Source organism: Mauremys reevesii, linkage group 1, assembly GCF_016161935.1.
Source record: "Mauremys reevesii isolate NIE-2019 linkage group 1, ASM1616193v1, whole genome shotgun sequence".
In the NCBI taxonomy this organism is placed as follows: domain Eukaryota; kingdom Metazoa; phylum Chordata; order Testudines; family Geoemydidae; genus Mauremys; species Mauremys reevesii.
The window spans coordinates 259,704,162-259,725,982 of NC_052623.1; the positions used below are offsets into that span (position 1 = coordinate 259,704,162).

Below are 21,821 nucleotides of genomic sequence, written 5' to 3' on the forward strand. Positions count from 1 at the left end.
ATAACCTAGCTAAGCAAGATTTAATATAATATAGAAGCTTCTGTTGGCTTCTGCTGCCTGCCAGGAAAATCAAAGAAACTTCCCATTGGGAAGAGTAAGTCAGCAGCTAACTTTGATGCCCAGAGAATGTTCTTCATGTGGTGGTGCTACTGATATCAGATCTGTTGTCAAACTGAAAAATGTGTTTTCTTCCCTGTGAATGTACCTGAGAGACTCCCTCTTCTCACCTCCAGCAACTGACAAATAATCCAACTTTTTTTGTTTCTATGCCAATGTTTGTCCCAGTCACCATGCTGTGCTTTTTGGGGAAGGATGATTTTACAACCGTTGTGATCCCAGAAAAAAAAAAAAAGCATGTCTCACTGTGATAGGTAATAACCAACCTGTCAAATGGAAATCTCTTTTCTCTTACTGGGCTCATGATTGTTAATGTTGCATTCTGTATTGATGTGTAAAGTAGAGCTGGATGAACTATGTACTGTGGAGGATTTGTTAAAATGTACCACTTTGTTCTTTTTGTGAATTATCGATGAACAAGATGTGATTTTTTTCATAGTTTTATTCATTCTTCACCTTTATTCAAATAGTGTATGCAAAGAAACATAAGTTTTTTATGGATTGTTCACTAACTGTGGCTTTTAATAGTCCCTGTTCGTTGCGGGGCCAATCACACAGTATAAATAAGTTAGAAGTTATTTGCTTCTCCTCTCTGGTTGGATGACCTATAGTTCATAAACAGGAAGAGGTGTCCCTTTTCCATATTATATACAAAATGGTCAAAATTGTGATAGCAGTGTTTTAGTACAATACACTAGTGAATATTTAACTTGTGCTAGAATTCATTTTGTTTTCCACAAATGTTCTTGTGAACTAAACTTTGCTTACCCTGTTCTACTATTTATTATGATTATTATTACTTCAACTATTCTGGCAGAGCCTAGGGGCCTCAGATGAGATCAGGGCCTCATATTGCTAAATGGTGGGCAAGCATATTGTAAGGGACAATTCCTGCCCCAAAGAACTTGCAATCTAAATTTGAAGTCGAGACTTGACAAGTGGGTACAATTCCCAGGCAACAGGAGCCAGTGGGTTGCTTTGCAAGAATATTCACAAATATCTTTGACCATATTTGCCTATCTCTGGTTGAAACTAAGGGCTTGTCTACACTAGAAAAAATGTACCACTTTAAATTTACTGGTAGAGTCACAGCAATACAACCCCTCTAGTGTTGACATAGTTATATTGGTATAAAGGTGATTTATACCATATAACTAACTATTCCTGTGCAGGAAAGGGAATAACTATACTGGTGTAAATCACTTTTATACAGGTATAACTGCATACACAGTAGGGCATTTACCAGTATCACACACCTAATTGAAATAGGTATACAGAAAAAAATTTCAAGTGTAGACCAGGACTAAGAGCTGGACTCTTTTATTGCACAACACACTGACTACCAGAACAAATGTTGAATGAGCACGTGAATGAAGTCTTCCTAGGGCTGTTAAATGCAGTCTTTAGCCATACAGAGAAGAGTTAAAGTATGCAGAAGTATTGATTCTTTGGTTCACTGGGACAGCTGGGAAAAAAGGTATATCACACAGTAACAGTTAAAATACAGTCACAGCTCTTTTATTTCTTCATGTATTAGACGTGAGAGGCTTTTTGCTAGCAGTAGATTCATTTTCACTGCAGAGCACATTTCTAAATTTAGGCATAGGATGGTGTTGTAAGTGATGGAACACATTTCTGAGTGCAATATACAGTAATATGGCTTTGCATGCTTCATCACCCTTGGAAATCCATGTATGCAGGGCACTGGGTGTAATGCAGATCAGCTCAGCCAGTACACACAGCTCTTGTGTATACTATAACTGGCACTGGCCTCTATAATCCAGCCTCTTGCTTTCAGGGGCACCAAATTCACATGTGTAATTACAAGCTTTCATTTGATGGACTGAGATTCACAGGAGAACTTAGAGAAGTTCTGTGCTACCCCCTTGCCTTACCCAAACACTCTGAATTTCAGTTTCTCTCTGCAGTTTGCTGGCAGCAGAGCTCTAGCACAGGACATAAAATATTTCTCCTCTCGTCTCTCACTGCTCCTTGTTCCCATGTCATGTAAAAATATTATCTGATTAAATCTGTTGACCTATATAATTAATTGCTCATTCCTTAGCCTTATCTCACTTGCCTGTCCTTTCTCTGCTTCTTCTTTATCTGTATCATCTGATGCAAGAAAATAATTCAAAATATTTTTGTTTATTCTTTAATGAATAAATAAATGCCAATTTAATCCTTTTGAAGAAACAGTTGATCCCTGCTTTTTCTTTTCAAGCTGCAGCATGTCAGATCTTGGCACTGCAGTCACCCCTGGGTCCTTTCTGTGCTATGATACATTATGTTGGTATTTGAGGAATTGAAAATGAATCTCCTGGCCTCATGGCTTAGAGTCAGCATAACAGTATTATAACCGCAGCAAAGAATCCTGTGGCACCTTATAGACTAACAGACGTTTTGGAGCATGAGCTTTCGTGGGTGAATACCCACTTTGTCGGATGCAAGTATTATAACCAGCTCTCAAAAGTCAATCCAAACCTTTTGGGCTACGTTTAAAAGTCCTACCAAATTTGCCGTCCAAACTGGCTTGGAGTCAACTTGCTCTTGTGCATAGCTTTGTTCTTGTGGCATTTTTCTGGCACAAACTGACATATGCAAGTAGCTTTAGTAAAAGAAGGATGGTTCAACAAGCATTTTGCATGAACAAGACATACATACATGTTTTGTACTGATATAACTAAGTCGTATAAAGATGCTTATAGTGGTGCCGCTTATTACCAAAGTTAGTTATATTAAGATAAGCACTTTTATATCAATAAACAGAGTCCACCCTAGAGGATTGTACAACCAGTACAGTTAAATTGATACAAAAACTGTGGGTAGATTTGCCCAGAGATCTAGATTGTGGCTTAGTATGCTCTTGAGTGGCTGCATAAGCCAACTCCCCTGTACAGACCTAGCGTGGCTATCTGGACCTTAGGTTTGGGCATATGTGAATAAGTGGCGCAACATGCTTGCTTACTCCCGTCTCAGAGTAGGTAGGTGGGGAATGGACAGAGACTATGCCTCCATCCCCCCCTTCCCTCCCTACCCCACACATGCACACTCACTGGCAGTACAGCTGTGCTGGTGTGGGTCGCCTGGGACATGCCATTATAAGTACTACCAGAAGGTGCTAAATACCCACCCTCTGGAAATAAGGTCCCTGTAATGTGTCTGAAGTTGGGCGCACACAATCATTTTTGAACAGATATGCATAGTTATTAATTTGACTCATTCTTAGCGTATGTTTTTATCTTGCATTTCACAGAGGCGCAGAGACTTCCTCCAGTTGATACTTGATGCCCGCAGCTCTACTAACTACATCGGTGTGGAGCACTTTGACATAGTCAACCAAGCTGATGTTTCCATTCAGGACCATAAGCCTCCTGTTGACAAGGCCCTGCCTAAAAAGGTTCAGAAGACATTGTCTGAGGATGAGATAGTAGGCCAAGCCTTCATCTTCCTGATTGGTGGGTATGAGACCACCACCAATGCCCTCTCCTTCGCCACCTACTTATTAGCCACCAACCCAGAGTGCCAGGAGAAACTGCTTCAGGAGATAGATGAATTCTCTGGAAAACATGTGAGTAGATTCATTGACTTCATACAGTTCCTTGCTCTTTGCATAACGTAAGTAGTGTGAGCAGGGTGCCCTCCTTGAAATACGGACCTGGACACGTGAGGCAGATATTAAAAATGTAAATTACATGCACAAAGCTACATTAATGCAACATGAATATTGCACCATTAAAATAAAAAAGTCAGGGAGTGCAAAAATTAAGATCCCAAGAGTAATATTTAAATGAACCATGGTCTTTCTTTTTATTAATCCACTGGAATGTATCTTCCCATTGTAGCCTCTAGTGCAGACGGTAGTCTTCTCAGCCCCAGTCCTGTATGCATTTCCTGGGTTTTAGTTATATTCAGTTACTTATTTAACAAGAAAAATAAAAGCATAAAATGCTAACTGTCACCACTTGGCGTGGAAACACATGGCATGGATGCTAGACTGTTGTGACTGAATCCAACTACTGGGTCCTACATGCTTCTAAACCCACTGGGACTAGGTAGAGTCTACTCACTGTTTTAGCTCTGAATCTCTACGGTATACTACCAGGCTGAGACCTCAGGCAAGCAAGGAGCACAGGCTTAGCGTAGGAATTTCTTAACCATGGTCATTTTACTCTAGAAAACATTAGCGAATTATAGATCTTTGAAAACAAGAAACAGACGCCCCCTCCACCCAATGTCATGTTACCCCATTTGTGAATCAAAGTTTGTCAGCATTCATGCTGGGCATAGGTCTTCTGCTTTCTCTCTCTCCTGCACATCCGGCTTACATGGAGCAGCGGTGTGCCCCTCTACTTCAAAGCAGCAGCTCTTCGTAAATATAGTCGCTTTCCTTTTGCCATGTGCCCATGCTGAGAAACTGCAGACCTACCGGCTGTGCTGGTGCCCCTATGTAGAAAATCCATTGTTCCATGAGTTTGGACCAGTAGTTGAGAGACAATCAAAGTGGATGGCTCCCGATCGCTCTGTGACTGCTGCTCAGTGATGATCTTTCAGCAAAGTGTCAAGCACTTTTCCTGGACAGGGCAGCTACCTGGAATGCATTTCAATAACTTTGCCTTGGGTGAGATTAGACATGTGTTCAGCACATAACAAGATGGATGTAGGTCCTGACACAAAATGAAATTACAATATAAAATGTTCACAATTTGACACAGACATATCCCATTCTATCACACTAAATATATCCAGTGTGGATGAGTGAAAGTTGTTACTGGGCCAGAATCAGAAGTTCCTGATTTTTTTTTTTTGGTGGTTTTAACTGTGAAACCTTAATATAGTTGTCTGCATGCCATTACCTTGGTTTTCTTTTTCTTCTTTTTTTAAAGAAGATGAGAGAGAAACTGCCTGTGTGCTTAATAATTTTAGCAGTGATATGGACCCAGGAAGGTTTTGAAGGGAGTAATGTCTCACCTTTGCTGATTTTTGTTGTTTGTCCAGAGACATTTGTCTGACAAACTAGTTTACAGGGCAGTGGCAGCAGCTGTTTACAGCATAAATTTTTGCAGCCAAAAAAGATAGCTAGAAAGAAGCAGATTCTCAGCTGATGTAAATTAGTGTGGTTCCATTGGAACTGCTCCAATTTACACCATGGATCCAAACTCTTTTTTCATAATGAACACTTAAAATTTGCAGAATATTGTACAATGCCCCCCAACCCCCAAATGTGGCCAGACTCTAAAATTATACAGTTCAAGTTTTCTTCCCTCCCCACATGTACAATTTTGTTTTGTCAGTGTTATGACAGATTTTTATTTTCTGAATTTTCATAAGCAAAACTTTTGTCCTCCGTAATGATCTTCAAAACTTTTATTTAAAAATATTAATAAGTTGAATTTATCCCACATTGGTAAGAGAATCTATGTGTAGACTTAAAAATTACAAATACCTGTTTATTTTAAAACCAAACATTTTAAATCGATACCTTCTTCACTTCCAGTACCTGCAAAGCCAAGTCCAAAGTCCACATTTCCTTGGCTACAGTCAATGTTGTGTACACCTAAAACACAGTGCGCCAGACATTTTGCACTCTTGAATTCTCTGCTCTAGTTGTTAATAAGATAGAGTGCAGCATCTAGTGTCTGTATTAGTCTTTGTCATTTTTTTTCATGGGCTTTTTAATGAGTCAGGGGGCTTTGGTGGGACAAAAATAATACTAGATACAGCCTTTTTCATTTCAGCTGATGAATTTACATGCTCAAATCTTTGGTCATGCAATTTTGGGTTGCTTACTTCTTATGCACCCCAAAACTCACCTTTGCGCCATTTGTGCATGCAAGTCGAATAATTAGATGTCTGAGCAGCTTATTTACATGCAATTTCAAGTTTTAGAATATGCAAAAATGTACATGATTAAAATTTCCCAATTTTATCCAGCTCTGGTTGTGCAAAAGTAAAGGCCAGGCTCAGAATACTTTGAAAATTTACCTCCATCTTTCCTGTATGCAAAACATTCTTTGAGTGGCAATTCTGCATCTAAGCCAGGGTAGGCAACCTATGGCACACGTGCCGAAGGCGGCACGCGAACTGATTTTCAGTGGCACTCACACTGCCTGGGCCCTGGCCACCAGTCCAGAGGGCGCTGCAATTTAATTTAATTTTAAATGAAGTTTCTTAAACATTTTAAAAACCTTCCTTACTTTACATACAACAGTAGTTTAGTTATATATTATAGACTTATAGAAAGAGACCTTCTAAAAACGTTAACATGTATTACCGGCACGCGAAACCTTAAATTAGAGTAAATAAATGAAGACTCGGCACAGCACTTCTGAAAGGTTGCTGACCCCTGCTCTAAGCACTACATTCCCAAGTTTTTGAAAGATTCCTTTTGCTATAAGGCTGTATATATAAGTGACAGCAGTGAAATACAAGCATTCATGAGCCTGATCCACTAGGCTTTCTCCTCAGCAAAATCACACATTTCATGCATATGAGCTGAGTTATTCCACTGAGAGGCCACTGGTATCTTACATTCTAATTATAAGACTCAGTTTATAATCCTAGGTTGTTATTAGTACTGTTGCACTCCAAGTGGAGCATTTTACTCGTTTCACTCAGGTAAAATGGGCAAATTCTGCCCTCACAACAATTTAACTTCATTGATGACACTGGGGAGTTGCAAAGTTGTTACTGAGGACACACTTTGGCCTACAGTGGGTATGATTTATTGGTTTATATTGCAGTCACAGCCCCTCAGGATTACAATCTATTGTGCTAGATATTATATTGACACATAAGAAAATATAGTCTGTGCCCTCCCAAGGAACTAACAGTCTAAGAAAATAAGTGACATCCAAAAGGATCCAATGAAATATATACAAGTAAGAATGTGCGTGTGTGCGCGTGTGCGTGTGTGTGTGTGTACGTGTGTGTGTATACCAGGGGCTGGCAACCTCTGGCATGTGGCTCGCCAGGGTAAGCACCCTGGCAGGCCGGGCCAGTTTGTTTACCTGCCGCATTGGCAGGTTCAGACGACCGTGGCTCCCATTGGCTGCGGTTCGCTGTCCCAGGCCAATGGGGGCTGCGGGAAGCGGTGCGAGCCGAGGGATGTGCTGGCCGTGGCTTCCCGCCACCCCCATTGGCCTGGGACGGTGAACCATGGGCAGTGGGAGCCGCAGTCGGCCGAACCTGCCGATGCAGCAGGCAAACAAACTGGCCTGGCCCGCCAGGGTGCTTACCCTGGCGAGCCGCATGCCAGAGGTTGCCGACCCCTGGTGTATACATACTCTCTCTCTCTCTCCTCACACCTACACATCTACATACACAAATACATTATATTTTTCCACATAATTGTAAGTAGATGTAGGCATTGTGACATAGTGTGTGATTCACTTCTATCTTTCTGTGTTTTCTGAGCTTCTGTTATTGTTAGGTTCAAAGGAGTAATGCTTGACTTTTGTTCCTATTGCAAATTTATTTTCATTGTAGTGTTATCTTTTGTGATATTTGGAGAAAGCTCTGTCACTAGGGCTTTAATGGCAGAGTAGAATATAAAGAAGGAGGTGGGAATGGTGGGCACACAGATTAACTGGGTGGATTAACTGCTTAATAAACGGTTGGTTCAATATGCAGTCATATGCGTAATGGGATGGATGGCCTTATCTTTATTTCATAGTGGACATCAGTCTGGATACCAAGGCAATACATGCACAGTTGTCAGTAGCCTCTTGCAGAGCATTTCCCCTGTTACCTCACCGGTGTTCAGTTTCAGCTACCGATGACCTATATATGGCTGTATGACAATGGAGAAGAGGAAGAGAACTGTAGTCATCCAGCTGTCCTCTTCAATAACAAGAAGTTCCTGCTTCCAGTCTACATGGCCTCCTGTCATAAGGTTTCCTATTACTACCAACATTAACCACAATTAATCTTTTTTATGTGTTAGAGGATCCCTGATCCAGGAATTCACTTCAGGGTCAGGAAGAGGGTATAGCAGTTCAGTCCCATTAGCACTGTAATTAACCACATTTAGCCTAAAAAATAAAATCCTCACAAATGATTTGAAAAGTTACGGGGGAAGAAACTGTTTTAGAACTGGGAATATATTGATGTATCATGTTCGCGTGGGGGTGGGGAGAGAATATGTGACCCAAAGGCTCGCTGATCTCAAAGTCACTAAGAAACCTGAAGCGGTTATAGCAGTTGAATGATGTTCAACATTTCAGCTTAGCTCTTACCTTTAATCAAGGTGCTTTTCAATTTAAAGATCATGGTAGAAGAACATTTGTGGGACAGAACAGGCAAGATGGGTGCAGCTGGACAGGTTGCATCTGACCAGTAGATAAATAGAAGACTGTACTTATTCATAGATGCACACATGTTAAACGGTTACGCTGTGTCCTGTCCAGCCAAATTTATACTCAGATAATTGCAGTACACCTACTAAATTCCTCCAGCAATTTCAGTTGCATTGTTCAGTTATATTTTATTGCCCTAAACTGTGGTGTAGAGTTGCAGTATGATCTTAAAACAGCTGCTGCATTACATCCCAGAGATGGCTGCATTTCAGTGGTGAACAATGATTTATGCATAGATAGGAGTAGTTAATACAGTCATTTTCTAGTGTTTATAGAGCATCGTGGGATCCAGCTGAGTGGGCCTGTCATATATAACCCTGTCAATCCTGGCCCTCCTGACCAGGAAGTAAGAGGCACCCACATCCCTTACCCCCACATTCAGGGGCTTTATGCCAGCCTGACCTATCCTAATGAGAATGAGGCTGGCACAAAGAGGGGAACAGAGCAGTTCCTTGGTGGCTCCTGGGTTCAGACCTGAAGAGTCCCATGAGTTCCCTATCCCCTGTGCAGGCCCTTTGTCTATTCCCCTTGCACAGTGAATGCAGAAGCTACCACTAACCTGGGCTGCGGTAAGCTTGGCGGAGCAGCTTTCCGGGGAAGACAGCCTTAGGATGGGTCTGCTCCGTCAGTGTCCCTCAGAAAACAGTGCATGTACTGGGTCAGGCATCACAATTCCTCCTCCACCTTCACTCCTCTCTGCTGCCTACTCTGTTCTTTCTCTTCTGCTACACTCGGGCCCCTCCTGGGTTTGTACTTGTGCTCTGCAACCAGTCCTCTCAGCCATTCAGAATCCTTTGCCAGTTCCATCTTGAAGATCTTACAGCCTAGGAAGACATGAGGGAAAGTTGAGGGAGAGGGATACAGTTGCAGTTTTGCTGCTGCCTTTCATTTTACTTCATTTTTGTCCCTCTCCAGTTAAACCCATCTGTACAAAAGACAAAAGGTCTTCTTATTTTCTTACATGAGCAATGTCAGTTCACCCTTCAGTCTTTAAATCCAACCCAAATCATCAGGTGATTAATCTAACTTGGGGGGAGGGATGGGGAGGCTAGGAGCCGGAATCTGGACAGTTCACCCTTCAGAAGGTGGAGAGAGCCAAAAGAGGTGATAAGAATGTATTTTTGTGCCTATACCTTAATCTTAGGGAGAAAGCATAATCTAGTGGATTGGGGCTGGAACTAGGAGCAAGGAACCTTCTGAGTTCTGATCCTGATTGAAAAAATGATTCACTGTGTGGCCTCAGTCAAAACACTTCACCTTTCTGATTCTCAGTTTAACATTTAAAATATGGACAAGAATTATGTACCGACCTGCCTTACAGAGATGTTGTGGGGATCAGTTGACTAATGTTGATATCCATTTTTGCTGATATGAAGCACTGTGAATGGTGAGTGTAAGTAAGGACCTGATGCTGATCCCAGAACCATGCTGAAATAATTTGAAAAAAATCTAATACTGTATTAATGATTAAGTCCTCAGTGGGCTGATACTAGCTAGGAAGGCTATGGTGAAGCTTCACCTGAATAACAGCTCATTCATTCTTGTCGCTCGTTGCCCATGAACATTGTTAGGGCCAGACAAACATCAGGGAGAGCATGAGGTTGGGAGGGATAAGGAAGCAAATGTAAATGTATTTTAAAAATGAAGAGTAAATATTAATGGAAACTATTAAATATGGAAACGGAACCCTTGGGGGTCTTCCATTCTAGTTTTTAAATAATATGCAGTATATTACTATTATTTATTTACATACCTAGAAACCCCAACCAAAACTAGGGCCTCATTGCACTAAGCATGTATTTACACATAATAAGAGACAATCCCTGCCCCCAAAATGCTTATAGTTTGAATGTAACAGGTAAGACAGACGAAGGGAGGAAGAAAGGAAATATGCTCATTTTAAGGATGAGAAATGGAGAGATTGTTGGTATGTCTAAACTGCAGTTACACACCTACGGCTGGCCCATGCCAGCTGTCTCGGGCTGCGAGGCTGTTTTATTGCTGTGTAGGAGTTTGGGCTCAGGCTGCAGCTCAAGCTCTGGGACCTTCCCACATCACAGGGCCCTAAAACCCGGGCTCCAGCTTGGGCCCAAACGTCTACATCACCATTAAATAGCCCCTTAGCCCAAGCTCTGCTGTCAGCCCGAGGCAGCTGGCACGAGGCAGACACGGGTTTTTCATTGCACTGTAAACCTACCCTCAGTGACTTGCCCAAAGTCACACAAGAAGAGCCAGGAACTGAATCTACATCTCCTGATTCACAGTCCAATGTCTTAACTGCAAGACAGTCGTTCCTTTCTGTTGTAACCCACAAATCTTAAAGAAACTCGAGGTCTTGGGATTTTAGCTTGCTGCTTAAAGGCAGTTTAGAGAAATGTTTTTAAAGGAAAAAACTCTGTCCCATAAACATTTGCTCTTCTGTTGCTCTGGCATGTCAAACAAAGAAATGTTAGCCTGTACTATGTTTAAATTGCATGTATTGCTTTTCATTGGCGTTGAATTGTGCCTATCCTACATTGTTACACATCATTATTTCATTTATAAAATGGTACTGCTTAACTGTAGTTATAAATCTGCTTTGAATGATGAATTGTAAATTAGCCAGGAGCTGGACTGGATTGATACATAGCCCCTCCTTTGCAGGTCGTGAACTTGCTTTAGTAATTCATGAAATAATTTGGACACAAGTTAGGCTTTCTTTTATTGCTTAACTTGCAAACTTTGGGACCAGATCCTTATCTCACGTAAATCAGCATAGCTCCATTGACATAAGTGGAGCTAAGCTGATAGCCACCAGCTGATTGTGTCCTTTGCCTTGAACTCCCTTCCTGCTGTTGTAGCAATCTAACTAAATACTGCTTGATATATTTTCATCTTGTTACAAAGGAGTCTTTACCAACTTAAAATTCTTCCCTTCCATAAAGTTCCCAGGGAGCCAGAGGTGAAAGTAAGCCAGTGAGCTGTACCGGGGTAGCCTGGCTTCCCCAGGCGGCAATTTGAAGGGCCTGGGGGTCCCAGCAGCGGCTGGAGCCCCGGGCCCTTTAAATTGCTGCCAGAGCCCTGGGGAAGCGGCAGCGGGGCTCCGTGGGTTATTTAAAGGGTCGGGGCTCCCGCTGCCTCTACTGCCCTGGGCCCTTTAAATAGCCGCCGGAGCCCCGCCACCAGTACCCCAGGGCTCTGGGGGCTATTTAAAGGGCCAGGGCAGTAGAAGCAGGGGAGTCCTGGGCCCCCAGAGCCCTGGAGTAGTGGCGGGGCTCCAGGGACTATTTAAAGGGCCTGGGGCCCCCGCTGCCTCTCTGGCCCCGGCCCTTTAAACTGCTGCCGGAGCCCCCGGCTGCTGCTGCTACCCCAGGGCTCCCGCAGGCTCCGGCGGCTATTTAAAGGGCTGGGGCCGTAGCAGCGGCCAAGCCCTGGGCTCTTTAAACTGCTGCCGGAGCCCCCAGCTGCCGCTGCCACCTTGGCAGGAGAGGGGGAGGGCACTTACTGGTACAGGGCGGGCCAGGGCTGGTTCTGACCCCCCCATCCCTGCCCCTTCTGCCCGAGTCCCTGTCCCTTCCAGGGGCTAGAGCCAGCCCCAACCCAGCCCCGTACCAGTAAGTCCCTATTTCTACACCTGTACTTCGATATAACGCGACCTGGTATAACACAAATTCGGATATAACGTGGTAAAGCAGTGCTCCGGGGGGGCAGGGCTGTGCACTCCGGTGGATCAAAGCAAGTTCAGTATAACACCATTTCACCTATAACGCGGTAAGATTTTTTGACTCCTGAGGACAACATTATATCAAGGTAGAGGTGTACTTTCACCCTGCAGGGAGCAGTGAGAGGAAAAAGTATTTATTATGGTGTCATTTTGCCTAATCAAATACTTTATATTTTAAGCTGTTTTTGCAGTGAATCTCTTTAGTAGACAGGCTGCTTTCTCCAAGTATTAGCGAAAACAAGAGGTGAAAGTCACAGAAATGCCACTGTCAGGGAATTACCCACAACAATTTGCATGTATCTGGTGCCTTTCATGCTGTATCTCAAGGCACTTTACTCTCAGAAACTTGCAACTACAGAGACTAAGCTTTGCTGAGCAAATATGCTGACGGTGAAGACGTGTTTGTCAAGAGAGCCTGTATCGTAAATAGGCTTTGGAAGAAGAATTCCACAGATGAGGGACACTATTTTATACACAAAATAAGCACGACCAGCAAGAATCATTTTGCTGTCAACTTTGTCAAAGAAAAGGCCCACTTTGATTTCGTTGTTTGTGCAAGGGAGAGGATGTTTCAGAGCAACACCTCATTCATGTCAGCATCAGGTGCCAGTAAGCAGCTTTGTTACTTAAAATAAAAACCCAGTACCAAATCCTTAGACCACAATAAACAAGAGCCTATTTCTGCATTCCTGGTAAGGTGACTGGATATTTAAATATTAATCTATGTCTTTAGATACTTTTATATTTTCTGTATGATGATTGCCAGAGCAGGGGAAGAAAATACATCTTTCCTGGCTGTTTCTCCACTCTGTCAGTGTGATATATCCAGGGTAATGGGTAGCTGTGTCACCTCTGCCCTCTAAACCTGGGGTTCCCTTTACACTGTGTTGCTGCTGTAGCCTCCAGTTTGGACTGCTTACAGACGGCCTCCAGCATGCAAGCACTCCCACCTATGTCTGTGTGCATCCTGCAGCCAGCCAGTCATATCTTAGCTCTCAGTAGCTTGGTTATATTGCAGGGTGATCTCAACACCCCCCCCCCCCAGTCCAAGACTTTTCCCAAAAATGTATTTCCTGTACTGGCCAGCCCTCTCCTGGACAATGCAAGCTTATATAAAGTTGGTTTTATTAACAGAAATAATATGCACACATCTTGTTACCGCAATGGAGTTTTCCAGACACTTCAATTTAAACACACTGGATTAGATAAAAACAAGTTTATTAACAACAGTGAGAGAGATTTTAAGTGTGTACAAGTTATGAGGCATAAAAGTCAGAAATGGTTACAAGAAAATAAAGTTAAAATGGTACTGGTGCCTAACTTAACAAACTATATCAAATTCCAGCAATTTCTCTCACTGAATGCTATCAGCAATCTTACTGATCAAACTTCTTAGGCCAGGACCCCTTCTCCAGTTCAATGGCTGCTACCTTTGTCCCTTCTGGAGCAATGAATTGATGGACAGAGAAGGAGGGAAGAGGGGTGCCTTGGGGTGTTTGTCCATCTTTTTATAGTGCCAGCCCCCCTCTTGGAAAAAATTTCTAGCTGAGATACTGGAGACAAAAAGTCTATGGAGAAGGATGTACCCTGGTGCTTTTTCCTCACCTGTTTGAGATTTCTTTGTCAATCCTTCCTGCTTGATGCCTCTGTTTACTGCTTAAATGCAAATTAAGCAGAGTACACATTCCTTTGTTTGAGACACACCTGTTTGCCAACTTCTGCTGTGGTTTGGAACATGTGTTAATAACATACAAGGAAATCTTCTAACTTCACATACAGCGTTGCCACACATTTTATCAGGATTATATTGACCAGTAAATTGTGAGTTTTCAGATGAAATCTCACAAGGCATACTGTGTACAAAGGTTGTTGCAACAGTGGGTAGAGTGTGGACTTGCTGTCACAATCAACTTCTAGAGAGGAAGGATTTTTGGGAAATCCTGGTTCAGTTACCAGTGTGACCTTGGGCAAGTCACTTAGTCTTTCTGTGCCTTAGTTCCCCATCTGTAAAATGAGGGTGATGATGATAATACTTTCCTACGTCACAAGGCCGTTGTGAGGATAAATACATTTTAAAAAACCTTGTGAGGTACTCAGATACTACAGTAATGGGGGCCAGATAAGTACCCTAGATAGATACGATGTATTCTGTTAGGAGTTACATATATGAAATGATTTTTGACTGGCAGGTGTCAGTAGTTACCACCTACCTCCACACCTGCTCTCCAGATAAGTACTCCTGGACCATAAATCCTTGCTGTTTCTGGGACTCTCCAATCTATTCAGTATTTCAGACTAGACTTGCAAAGACATATACTGGTTGATTGCTAAATCAGGAGGAGTTTTAGAAGTGTTTTTTAAGAGTATATTATTAGTTTATATAAACATAGTCAGTACCTTAAATCCCCAGCAGGAGCCATGCATTCTTCTGTCTCTTGCCTGTTCGAGGAACCTTACAGCAAAGACAGCCTGCAGATGAGAAATTCACTTGACCACTGGGGCAGCACCATGAGTAGGCAGAGTGGTCTGGAGTGAAACTGTTGACATGACTGGTGCCCTCATTTTTCAAGATTATATTATTGGCCACAGGCCTTTGAGACTATAATTTTTTTCTAATACATTTGTATATTCTTTTCCAAGCTAGTTAACACAGACTCATCTGTCTCTTTCCTATGAAATCTAATCTTATCTGTTGCTTGCAATTCCACATGTGGCTTGGTATACTAAAGGGGGCCTTGGATAGTAGATGCTGTTGAGAGATTAATTTTTGACCCCTTGATTTTCCTGGCATTTTGACATCAGAATAGTTAACCAGCATCACTACAAGGTTGATGTTAAAGAATTAATTATTCCAGTGACATGGAATTTAGACAGAATGGGCTAGGTTGTAATCATGCAGCCTCTAGGATGATGGACACCCTAGGAATTCATAAATTTGATTAGCTAGATTAGCTGAAAAGGGAAGAAATGGAAAGGATTCTCCCCCACTTCAGACTTTTCTGGGAGGAGGGAAAATTGACGTATTTTTCTCTCAGGCTAAAAGAAAATTAGCTTCATCAAGTGAGAGTTGGACTCTCTATCCCCATTTCTCCTGTCCACCATTTTGGTAATATATGGTGATCAATATACTTCCATCATAGGCCTTGTAAGCTAAACACACAACAATATCAGTGTTTTGCTTCTCTTTTGTATCTGCTGATAGACCAGATTATTTGCAGAGCAGAGCATCACAGCAGGTGGAGTTAGGGAGAGCCTGACTGGAGTGAAACCCTTGTCCACACTGATGACCAGGCGAGATTGAGAGCAGATAAACTAGGATTTGGAAAGGAGCAGGGCAGGTGGATGCTCAGAGTTTCACTGGACGGGTGGGCCGTAGGGAGATGAGGAGGCAAGCTGGAGCCACAATAAATTTCCTCGGCTGGCTGTGCCTCCTGCAATCTTTCATAGGCCTTGGAATGGTTGTAAGGTACTAGCCCTGCCAGGGAAGCCATATGTGATGAGATGTAGTTTTGTCCATATTGTATGATGCCTATAGAATGGGATTATCTTGTGGGTGCAGAGTGTTTCCCAACATCAGTCTGCCCAGAAGCATGAGTCCTATGTGTAGTAACTAGGTCTAACCCCGGCAGTGCAGGTCCTGTGGGTTGTGATGCAAAGTAAGTAAATTGGGGTGAAAGGGGAGGACACTTACCCAAAAGAACAGTGGCTCAGTCATACTTATTACCTACAGAAACTAGAATATAGGAAGTCAAAGAAATCTGGAACGTCTGGTCTTGCGGTATTCAAAAACAACAAGAGAGGAAGAGCTTTGTATGATATCTCTCTTTGTATGGAACCCAGACTGTATCCCGAAAGCTCAACATTAACTGGAAATAGAATTCGGCAGGATAGCTCATATCTCCTGGGGAGCACTAACCAAACTAAACAATAGCAGCAAAAATGTAACTTCTCAATTTAGATGTTAATTTGCTTCCACTTGGAACAACAACATCCTTTCCTCTTCCCCAAATTAGCCACAAGATTTCTCAGGGGATCAATAGTGCTTCAGGTGTAGCATTGTAGTCTGCTTTATGCAATACCATCAATGCCTCTTATCCTGAGATGTCTTCAAGCCTCAGCAATAAAAATGAAGAGGAGATCTTGATACAAGTAGCTCCTTTCCTGACCAAGACGACCTTGGGTTTTTGAGACTCCAGAGAAACCGGTACCTCCAAGGCTGGTGCAACCATTTAGGCAACCTAGGCGGTCGCCTAGGGTGCTAGGATTTGGGGGGTGCCATTTTCTTTGGCAGTGACCACGGTGGCCGGATCTTCGGCTGCCCTGGTCGCCGCTGGCATTTAGGCAGAGGGAGCTGGGGCAGGGGGGCAGGGGGCGGTCCGCCTGCAGCAAGTAAGGGGGGGGGGGTTGGCACACAGGCGAACTTCCCGCCCCAGCTCACCCCTGCCCTGCCTCCTCCCCGAGCATGCCGTGACTGCTTCACTTCTCCCGCCTCCCAGGCTTGCGGCGCCTAAGCTGATTGGCGCCGCAAGCCTGGGAGGCGGGAGAAGTGAAGCAGTGACGGCGTGCTCGGGGAGGAGGCGGGCTAGGGGTGCTCGTGCTCGTGTGTGGAGCAGGGGTGAGCTGGGGTGCGGGGGGGTGCCTCAGGGCAGAGGGTGGGGGGTAGGGAGCTGCCGCAAGGGTGGCGCCTCAGGGCGGAGGGGGGAAGCTGCCGCGGTGGAGGGGGCACCTCAGGGCGGGGGCGCGGGGGTGGAGGGAGGGCGCAAGGTGGAAGTTGCGCCTAGGGCGCGAAACATCCTTACACCGGCCCTGGGTACCTCTTCTCTCAGTAAGTGCTCTCCTAGTGGAAGGGGAGAATTCAAGTAACACATATAACCAGTAAATAATCTATATGTGTCTGTATGAATGAGCTATAGGGAAGAAAAGGAGAACTCTGTAATCTAAAAGTCACAGAATCCTAAATTACCTATATTATACTTCCAGAGTCTAAAAGCTGGGCTGATGAGAGCACATGAGAGTAATTTGTTAAGAAATATTAAATCCCCAGAAGCATACCATGATGGAATTAAACTCCTGTTTAATGTGTTAGCAACTTAAAAAATGATCCTAGCTGGTTTGAGTGTTAGGTCAAAATGGAATTTTTCCTCCAGGTATGTACATAAATTAGGTAGTATTAATAGAAAACAACCAGACCATTTATTTGTCAATACGTGTACAAAGTGAAGGCTGACTGACCGGCTGCCAGAAGGAATGGAAACTAGTTTGCATTTCATGATTATGTAAAGCAGTATCTTAATGGGGTGAACTTCCTGTGACCTTCCCATGTTGCCCTCCCTGCCCCCACCCTACCTAATGCGGATTTTCAGTTTCTAACAATTTACTCATGCAATAATGCTGCGCAGCAGGAAGCTTTGGTATTGTGTATTCCAGCCTAAGATGCCTTTTTAATGTTGGATTAGAGAAACAATTATGATTCAGTATTTAGGATTTTCTTTTCTTCTGTCTATAAGTGGAGTATTTGGGTAGGGTTCTTCCTGTGATATGGCTAAACATACCTCCATTAAAATGAGACAAAAGGGAATGGTGTTGGGAGGAAGTCAGGGAAATGAAAAAAAACCCCTCAGTGTGCATGCTGTTTAATACTATTTTGTTTCATACTGATTAATAGTTTATTAGAATAAAGAATTGAAGAACGTTGCATTTTCACTAGGGTTACTAACAAAAAAAAATGAATGGCATAAATTGCCAAAAAGTGACTAGTGATTTTGGATGCCTAGATTTATTGGGGGCCAAATTTGAGAGACCTAATAGAGGTCTGATTTTGGGAGGGCAGAAAATTAGGCCCTTTTATGGTGTCTCATATTGGGCAACCAAAAATTGAGATTCTGAGATGAGTTATTTTTTGAAAATTTAGACCACTTTCCCAAAATGTGTCTGTGTGATTTGAATGATTGTTAATAGGATATGGAGCCTATCACCTCTATATCAGCAGCTGAGAGAGGGCCTAAGGACCTAGGTCAATAGAGATTGAGGGTAATTACTATTCAAGGTCTTTGATGCGATGCTATGTGTCTCTCTCCACGTATGGGCAAGTGTCTGAATCCATTTTAAAACTGGTACCAGGGTTGGCAATGTTGTTAGGGGGGCCACAGAGTGAATGCACTTGGAATTAGGTTTTTATTTCGCTCCTACAGATTATCCCTCCTGGCTACCATGGAGGTATATGACAAGGACAGGGAAGGGAAGCTTATGCTGCCGCTGCACATGTGGAATGCGTTCCGTGAACAGAATAATTAATTCTTCAGGGCTGTCGAACCAGCACTTTTCACCAGCACCAAATTCACATTTTAATATCCTAGAAAACAATGAGATTGTGTTCTAGGTCAAACTTTCTGGGTTTACATGCAAATGAGAGAGAAATTGAATTTCAAGAGTACTTTTGTTAATGAGTAGAAAAAAGGTACAAAGTCAATATTTTCCAATAATGTGTAACATTCCGTTCGGTCAAAAAAGGAAGATGTTAAAATGATTTTGACACACAAATCACTTTGGGAACAGGAATTGAATGAGCTTTAACACCTTTCTTCATGTTAGACATGTTTGCAGTCCAAAAAAGACAAATTGTGTATCGTCAAAAAGGTTCAGAGCTGTAGGTCCATTATCTCTTGCCCCTCATTGCTCTTGATTTAAATAAACCACAGGGGGAGGGGTGTGGAAGGGATATCAAAAAGCCTGTATACCATAAAGATAAAAAGAAACCTCTCCATAGCTCCACGTTTTTTATGCATCAGTTTTGTGTGCATTGAAGGTACAATATGATGAAGGTTTTATGCAGTCAGGAGCCAAGATTTAATAGCCTGATAAATAGAGAACCTTATAGCTAATGTCAAGGTGTTAATCTAACCTTGTGTTTTAATCTGTTAGTTGCCCAGGGAATGGAAAAACAAAAGGTAAATATTTTGATGTTATGGAGTGTTCAGGGAGAAAATTTTCTTCCAGCAGAGCAGCTTTTAAATAAATTATTAAGATTTTTTTTTCCTTGATGGGGAAAGAATAACTATAAGATAGATTAAGTAAATTCACTTTCCTTTAAATGTCCTGCATCTTTCCCTCTCACTAATTAGTAAAAGTCAAATGCTCTTGCTCTGCAGACAGCGACTATGAAGAAAGGGATAAAGTATGTGGAAAAGACTGCAGAGCTGAAATAATTAGGCAATTTATCATTTAGGGTAATTGAACTTGTGCAAAGCAGCGTTGTTTAGTACAGGTTTCCATTTCTTCTAACTGGGTGTGAAAATACAGTTGCATTGATTGGGCTTTTTCCAATATGCATTATACCATGGTCTCTCAGTTCAAAGAGCAACCATTTTTCCAGTGTTTTTTTAATAATAATAATTGGAGATATACCAATCTCCTAGAACTGGAAGGGACCTTGAAAGGTCATCAAGTCCAGCCCCCTGCCTTCACTAGCAGGACCAATTTTTGCCCCAGATCCTTAAGTGGCCCCCTCAAGGATTGAACTCACAACCCTGGGTTTAGCAGGCCAATGCTCAAACCACTGAGCTAGCCCTCCCCCCACTGATCTTCAGAGTCAGCATTGAGCTTCTCAGACCCCAAGCCAAGATTAAAGCACCCAATATAGAGTCAGAGATGGGGGGTTGGGTTGGGTTGCTGGATTTTATTTTTTTCCTCCACCAGGTGATTTTCACTTAACAAATTAAAGTTTTCACTTTGTTTCAAAGGAAAGATTGCCAAATGGAAGCCCATCTTAGTCACACTGGTAGCTAGCTGAGACATTATGTCAGTTTCCCAGGCATGTAGGCATAGGGAACAGGAGGTCCAAAACTGTGCCTCTGAGGGTATGTCTACACTGCAATTAAAAACCCCTGGCTGTCCAATGCCAGCTGACTTGGGCTCGTGGGGCTCAGGCTGCGGGGCTGTTTCATTGCTGTGTAGACTTCTGGTCTTAGGCTGTAGCCTGGGCTCTAGGACCCTGCGAGGTGGGAGATTCCCAGAGCTCGGACTGCAGCCTGAGCCCGTACGTCTACCCTGCAGTGAAACAGCTCCTGCAAGCCCAAGTCAGATGACTCGGGCCAGCTGTGGGATATTAATTGCAGTGTACATGTAGGGTGACCAGATGTCCTGTTTTTAAAGGGACGGTCCTGTATTTAAACCCTCCTACAGGTGTCCCAACTTTTTCTTAAAAATGGGCAATTGTCCCATATTTTCTGTTCTCCCATATTTGGGTTCTGTTGCTGGCTGGGTCGCTGCTCGCCAACTGCCCGCCCACCAGCAGTGAGGGGAGGTGTCAAGTGGCTGATGATGGGGGTGAGTGTGCAAGGCTGGTGGCGGGGCAAAGATGCAGCACGTGGGGCTGGCTGTCTCCCCTGGCTGGTCCGTCAGCGCACCCCTTTTGCTTGCCGGCTCTTGACCAGCAGGGCCCCATCCCATTTCCTGCCAGCCCTGGCTGTGAGCTGCGGTGGCTGGTGAGTGCAGGCAGGCACCAGGCGGTGGCTGATTGTGTCGTCTCTGCTGCCCACTCATCGGCCCTTTATGTGCTCCCCCTCTCGCTGTCCTCTCCCTGCTTTGCCCCTTCCCCCCCCCCCAACCCTGCTGGTCCTCCTTTGCCCACGTCCCACTCCCAGCGCTGTGCGGAGAACCGGCCCCTGGTTGGAGCGCTCAGCTTACCAACAGCTTCCCCCACTGCCTCTGGCTGGGCCCAGGAAAACCCAAGACCCTCCAGCTAGGGGCGCTGGCCAGGAGGAGCTGAGCCCTGCATGTGCCAAAGCCCCGCACAGCGCTGGCATGGGGCAGCCTTTCTGCCCTTCAGCTAAGCTCTGGAGTGGTGGGGGGAAGCAGTTTCCAGCCTGTTCATACCCCAAACCTGAAGGTTCCACAGCGACTCCCAGGGCAGGGACTTAGCACCCTCTTCACCTGCCCTGGGTCCTGCCCCCAGGGAGCGTGGGGCTGCTCCGTCCCCCATGCACCCTCCCCGGCTGAGCCACCTCTCTAGCTGGGTTTGCTGAAGCCCCTGCAATCAGGATCCCTGGTGCACAATGCATCCTTAGGGCTCAACCCCTTCCTGCCCACGCTGTAGCCAGAGGCGGGTGGGTTATGTCGGTGGCCAGCAGCAGCCTGGAGGTGTTAGCTGCCTTTCGACACTAGGAAAGAACAAGCTGCTTCCAGCCACACGGGCGGGGAGGGGTGGAGGGAAGAGAGATGACCTCTGCAAAGACATGGGCCAGGTCATCTCTTCCTCCACTCCTCCTTCCCTGCGGCTGGAAGCAGCTCCGGTCCCTTCCCTCTTGCACAGTGCCGAAAGGCTGCTGCTGGCCACATTCCAGTGTGAACACTGGCAGAAATCTGGGGAGGGGAGCATGTGCCCCTGCGTTCCTCCCTGCCCCATATGTTGCCTTGGGAAGATGCAGTGCCAGGTACCAGCGGAGGCAGGTCCGTGCCGGAGGCCCAGCCAGGCGTGGAGGGCAGAGAGTGCTGGGCAGGGAGGGTATGGTCAGTCTGTCACACCCCTCCCCCCCGTGAGAGAGGTGTACGGAAGTGTTTGGGGGAGGGAGGTAAGGGGCGTGTGTATCACCCTCCCCATGTGAACCCTAAAGCTTTAAAGGTGAGAAAGTTAATAAAAAGAATCC

The 21,821-nt window shown here is 44.2% G+C and overlaps 1 protein-coding gene across 8 annotated transcripts in view; it reads left to right on the plus strand.

The window, feature by feature from the left end:
* TBXAS1 (thromboxane A synthase 1) overlaps positions 1–21,821 on the plus strand; it is a 341,375-nt gene that overhangs the window by 249,707 nt on the left and 69,847 nt on the right. For 7 of the 8 annotated variants that reach the window (XM_039489916.1, XM_039489900.1, XM_039489939.1 and 4 more), the window contains 2 exons: positions 3,374–3,688; positions 7,883–8,011. In XM_039489916.1, coding sequence (XP_039345850.1) covers positions 3,374–3,688; positions 7,883–8,011 — 444 coding nt within the window. The remainder of the gene's footprint in view (positions 1–3,373; positions 3,689–7,882; positions 8,012–21,821) is intronic. The other variant, XM_039489930.1, reaches the window with a different exon arrangement.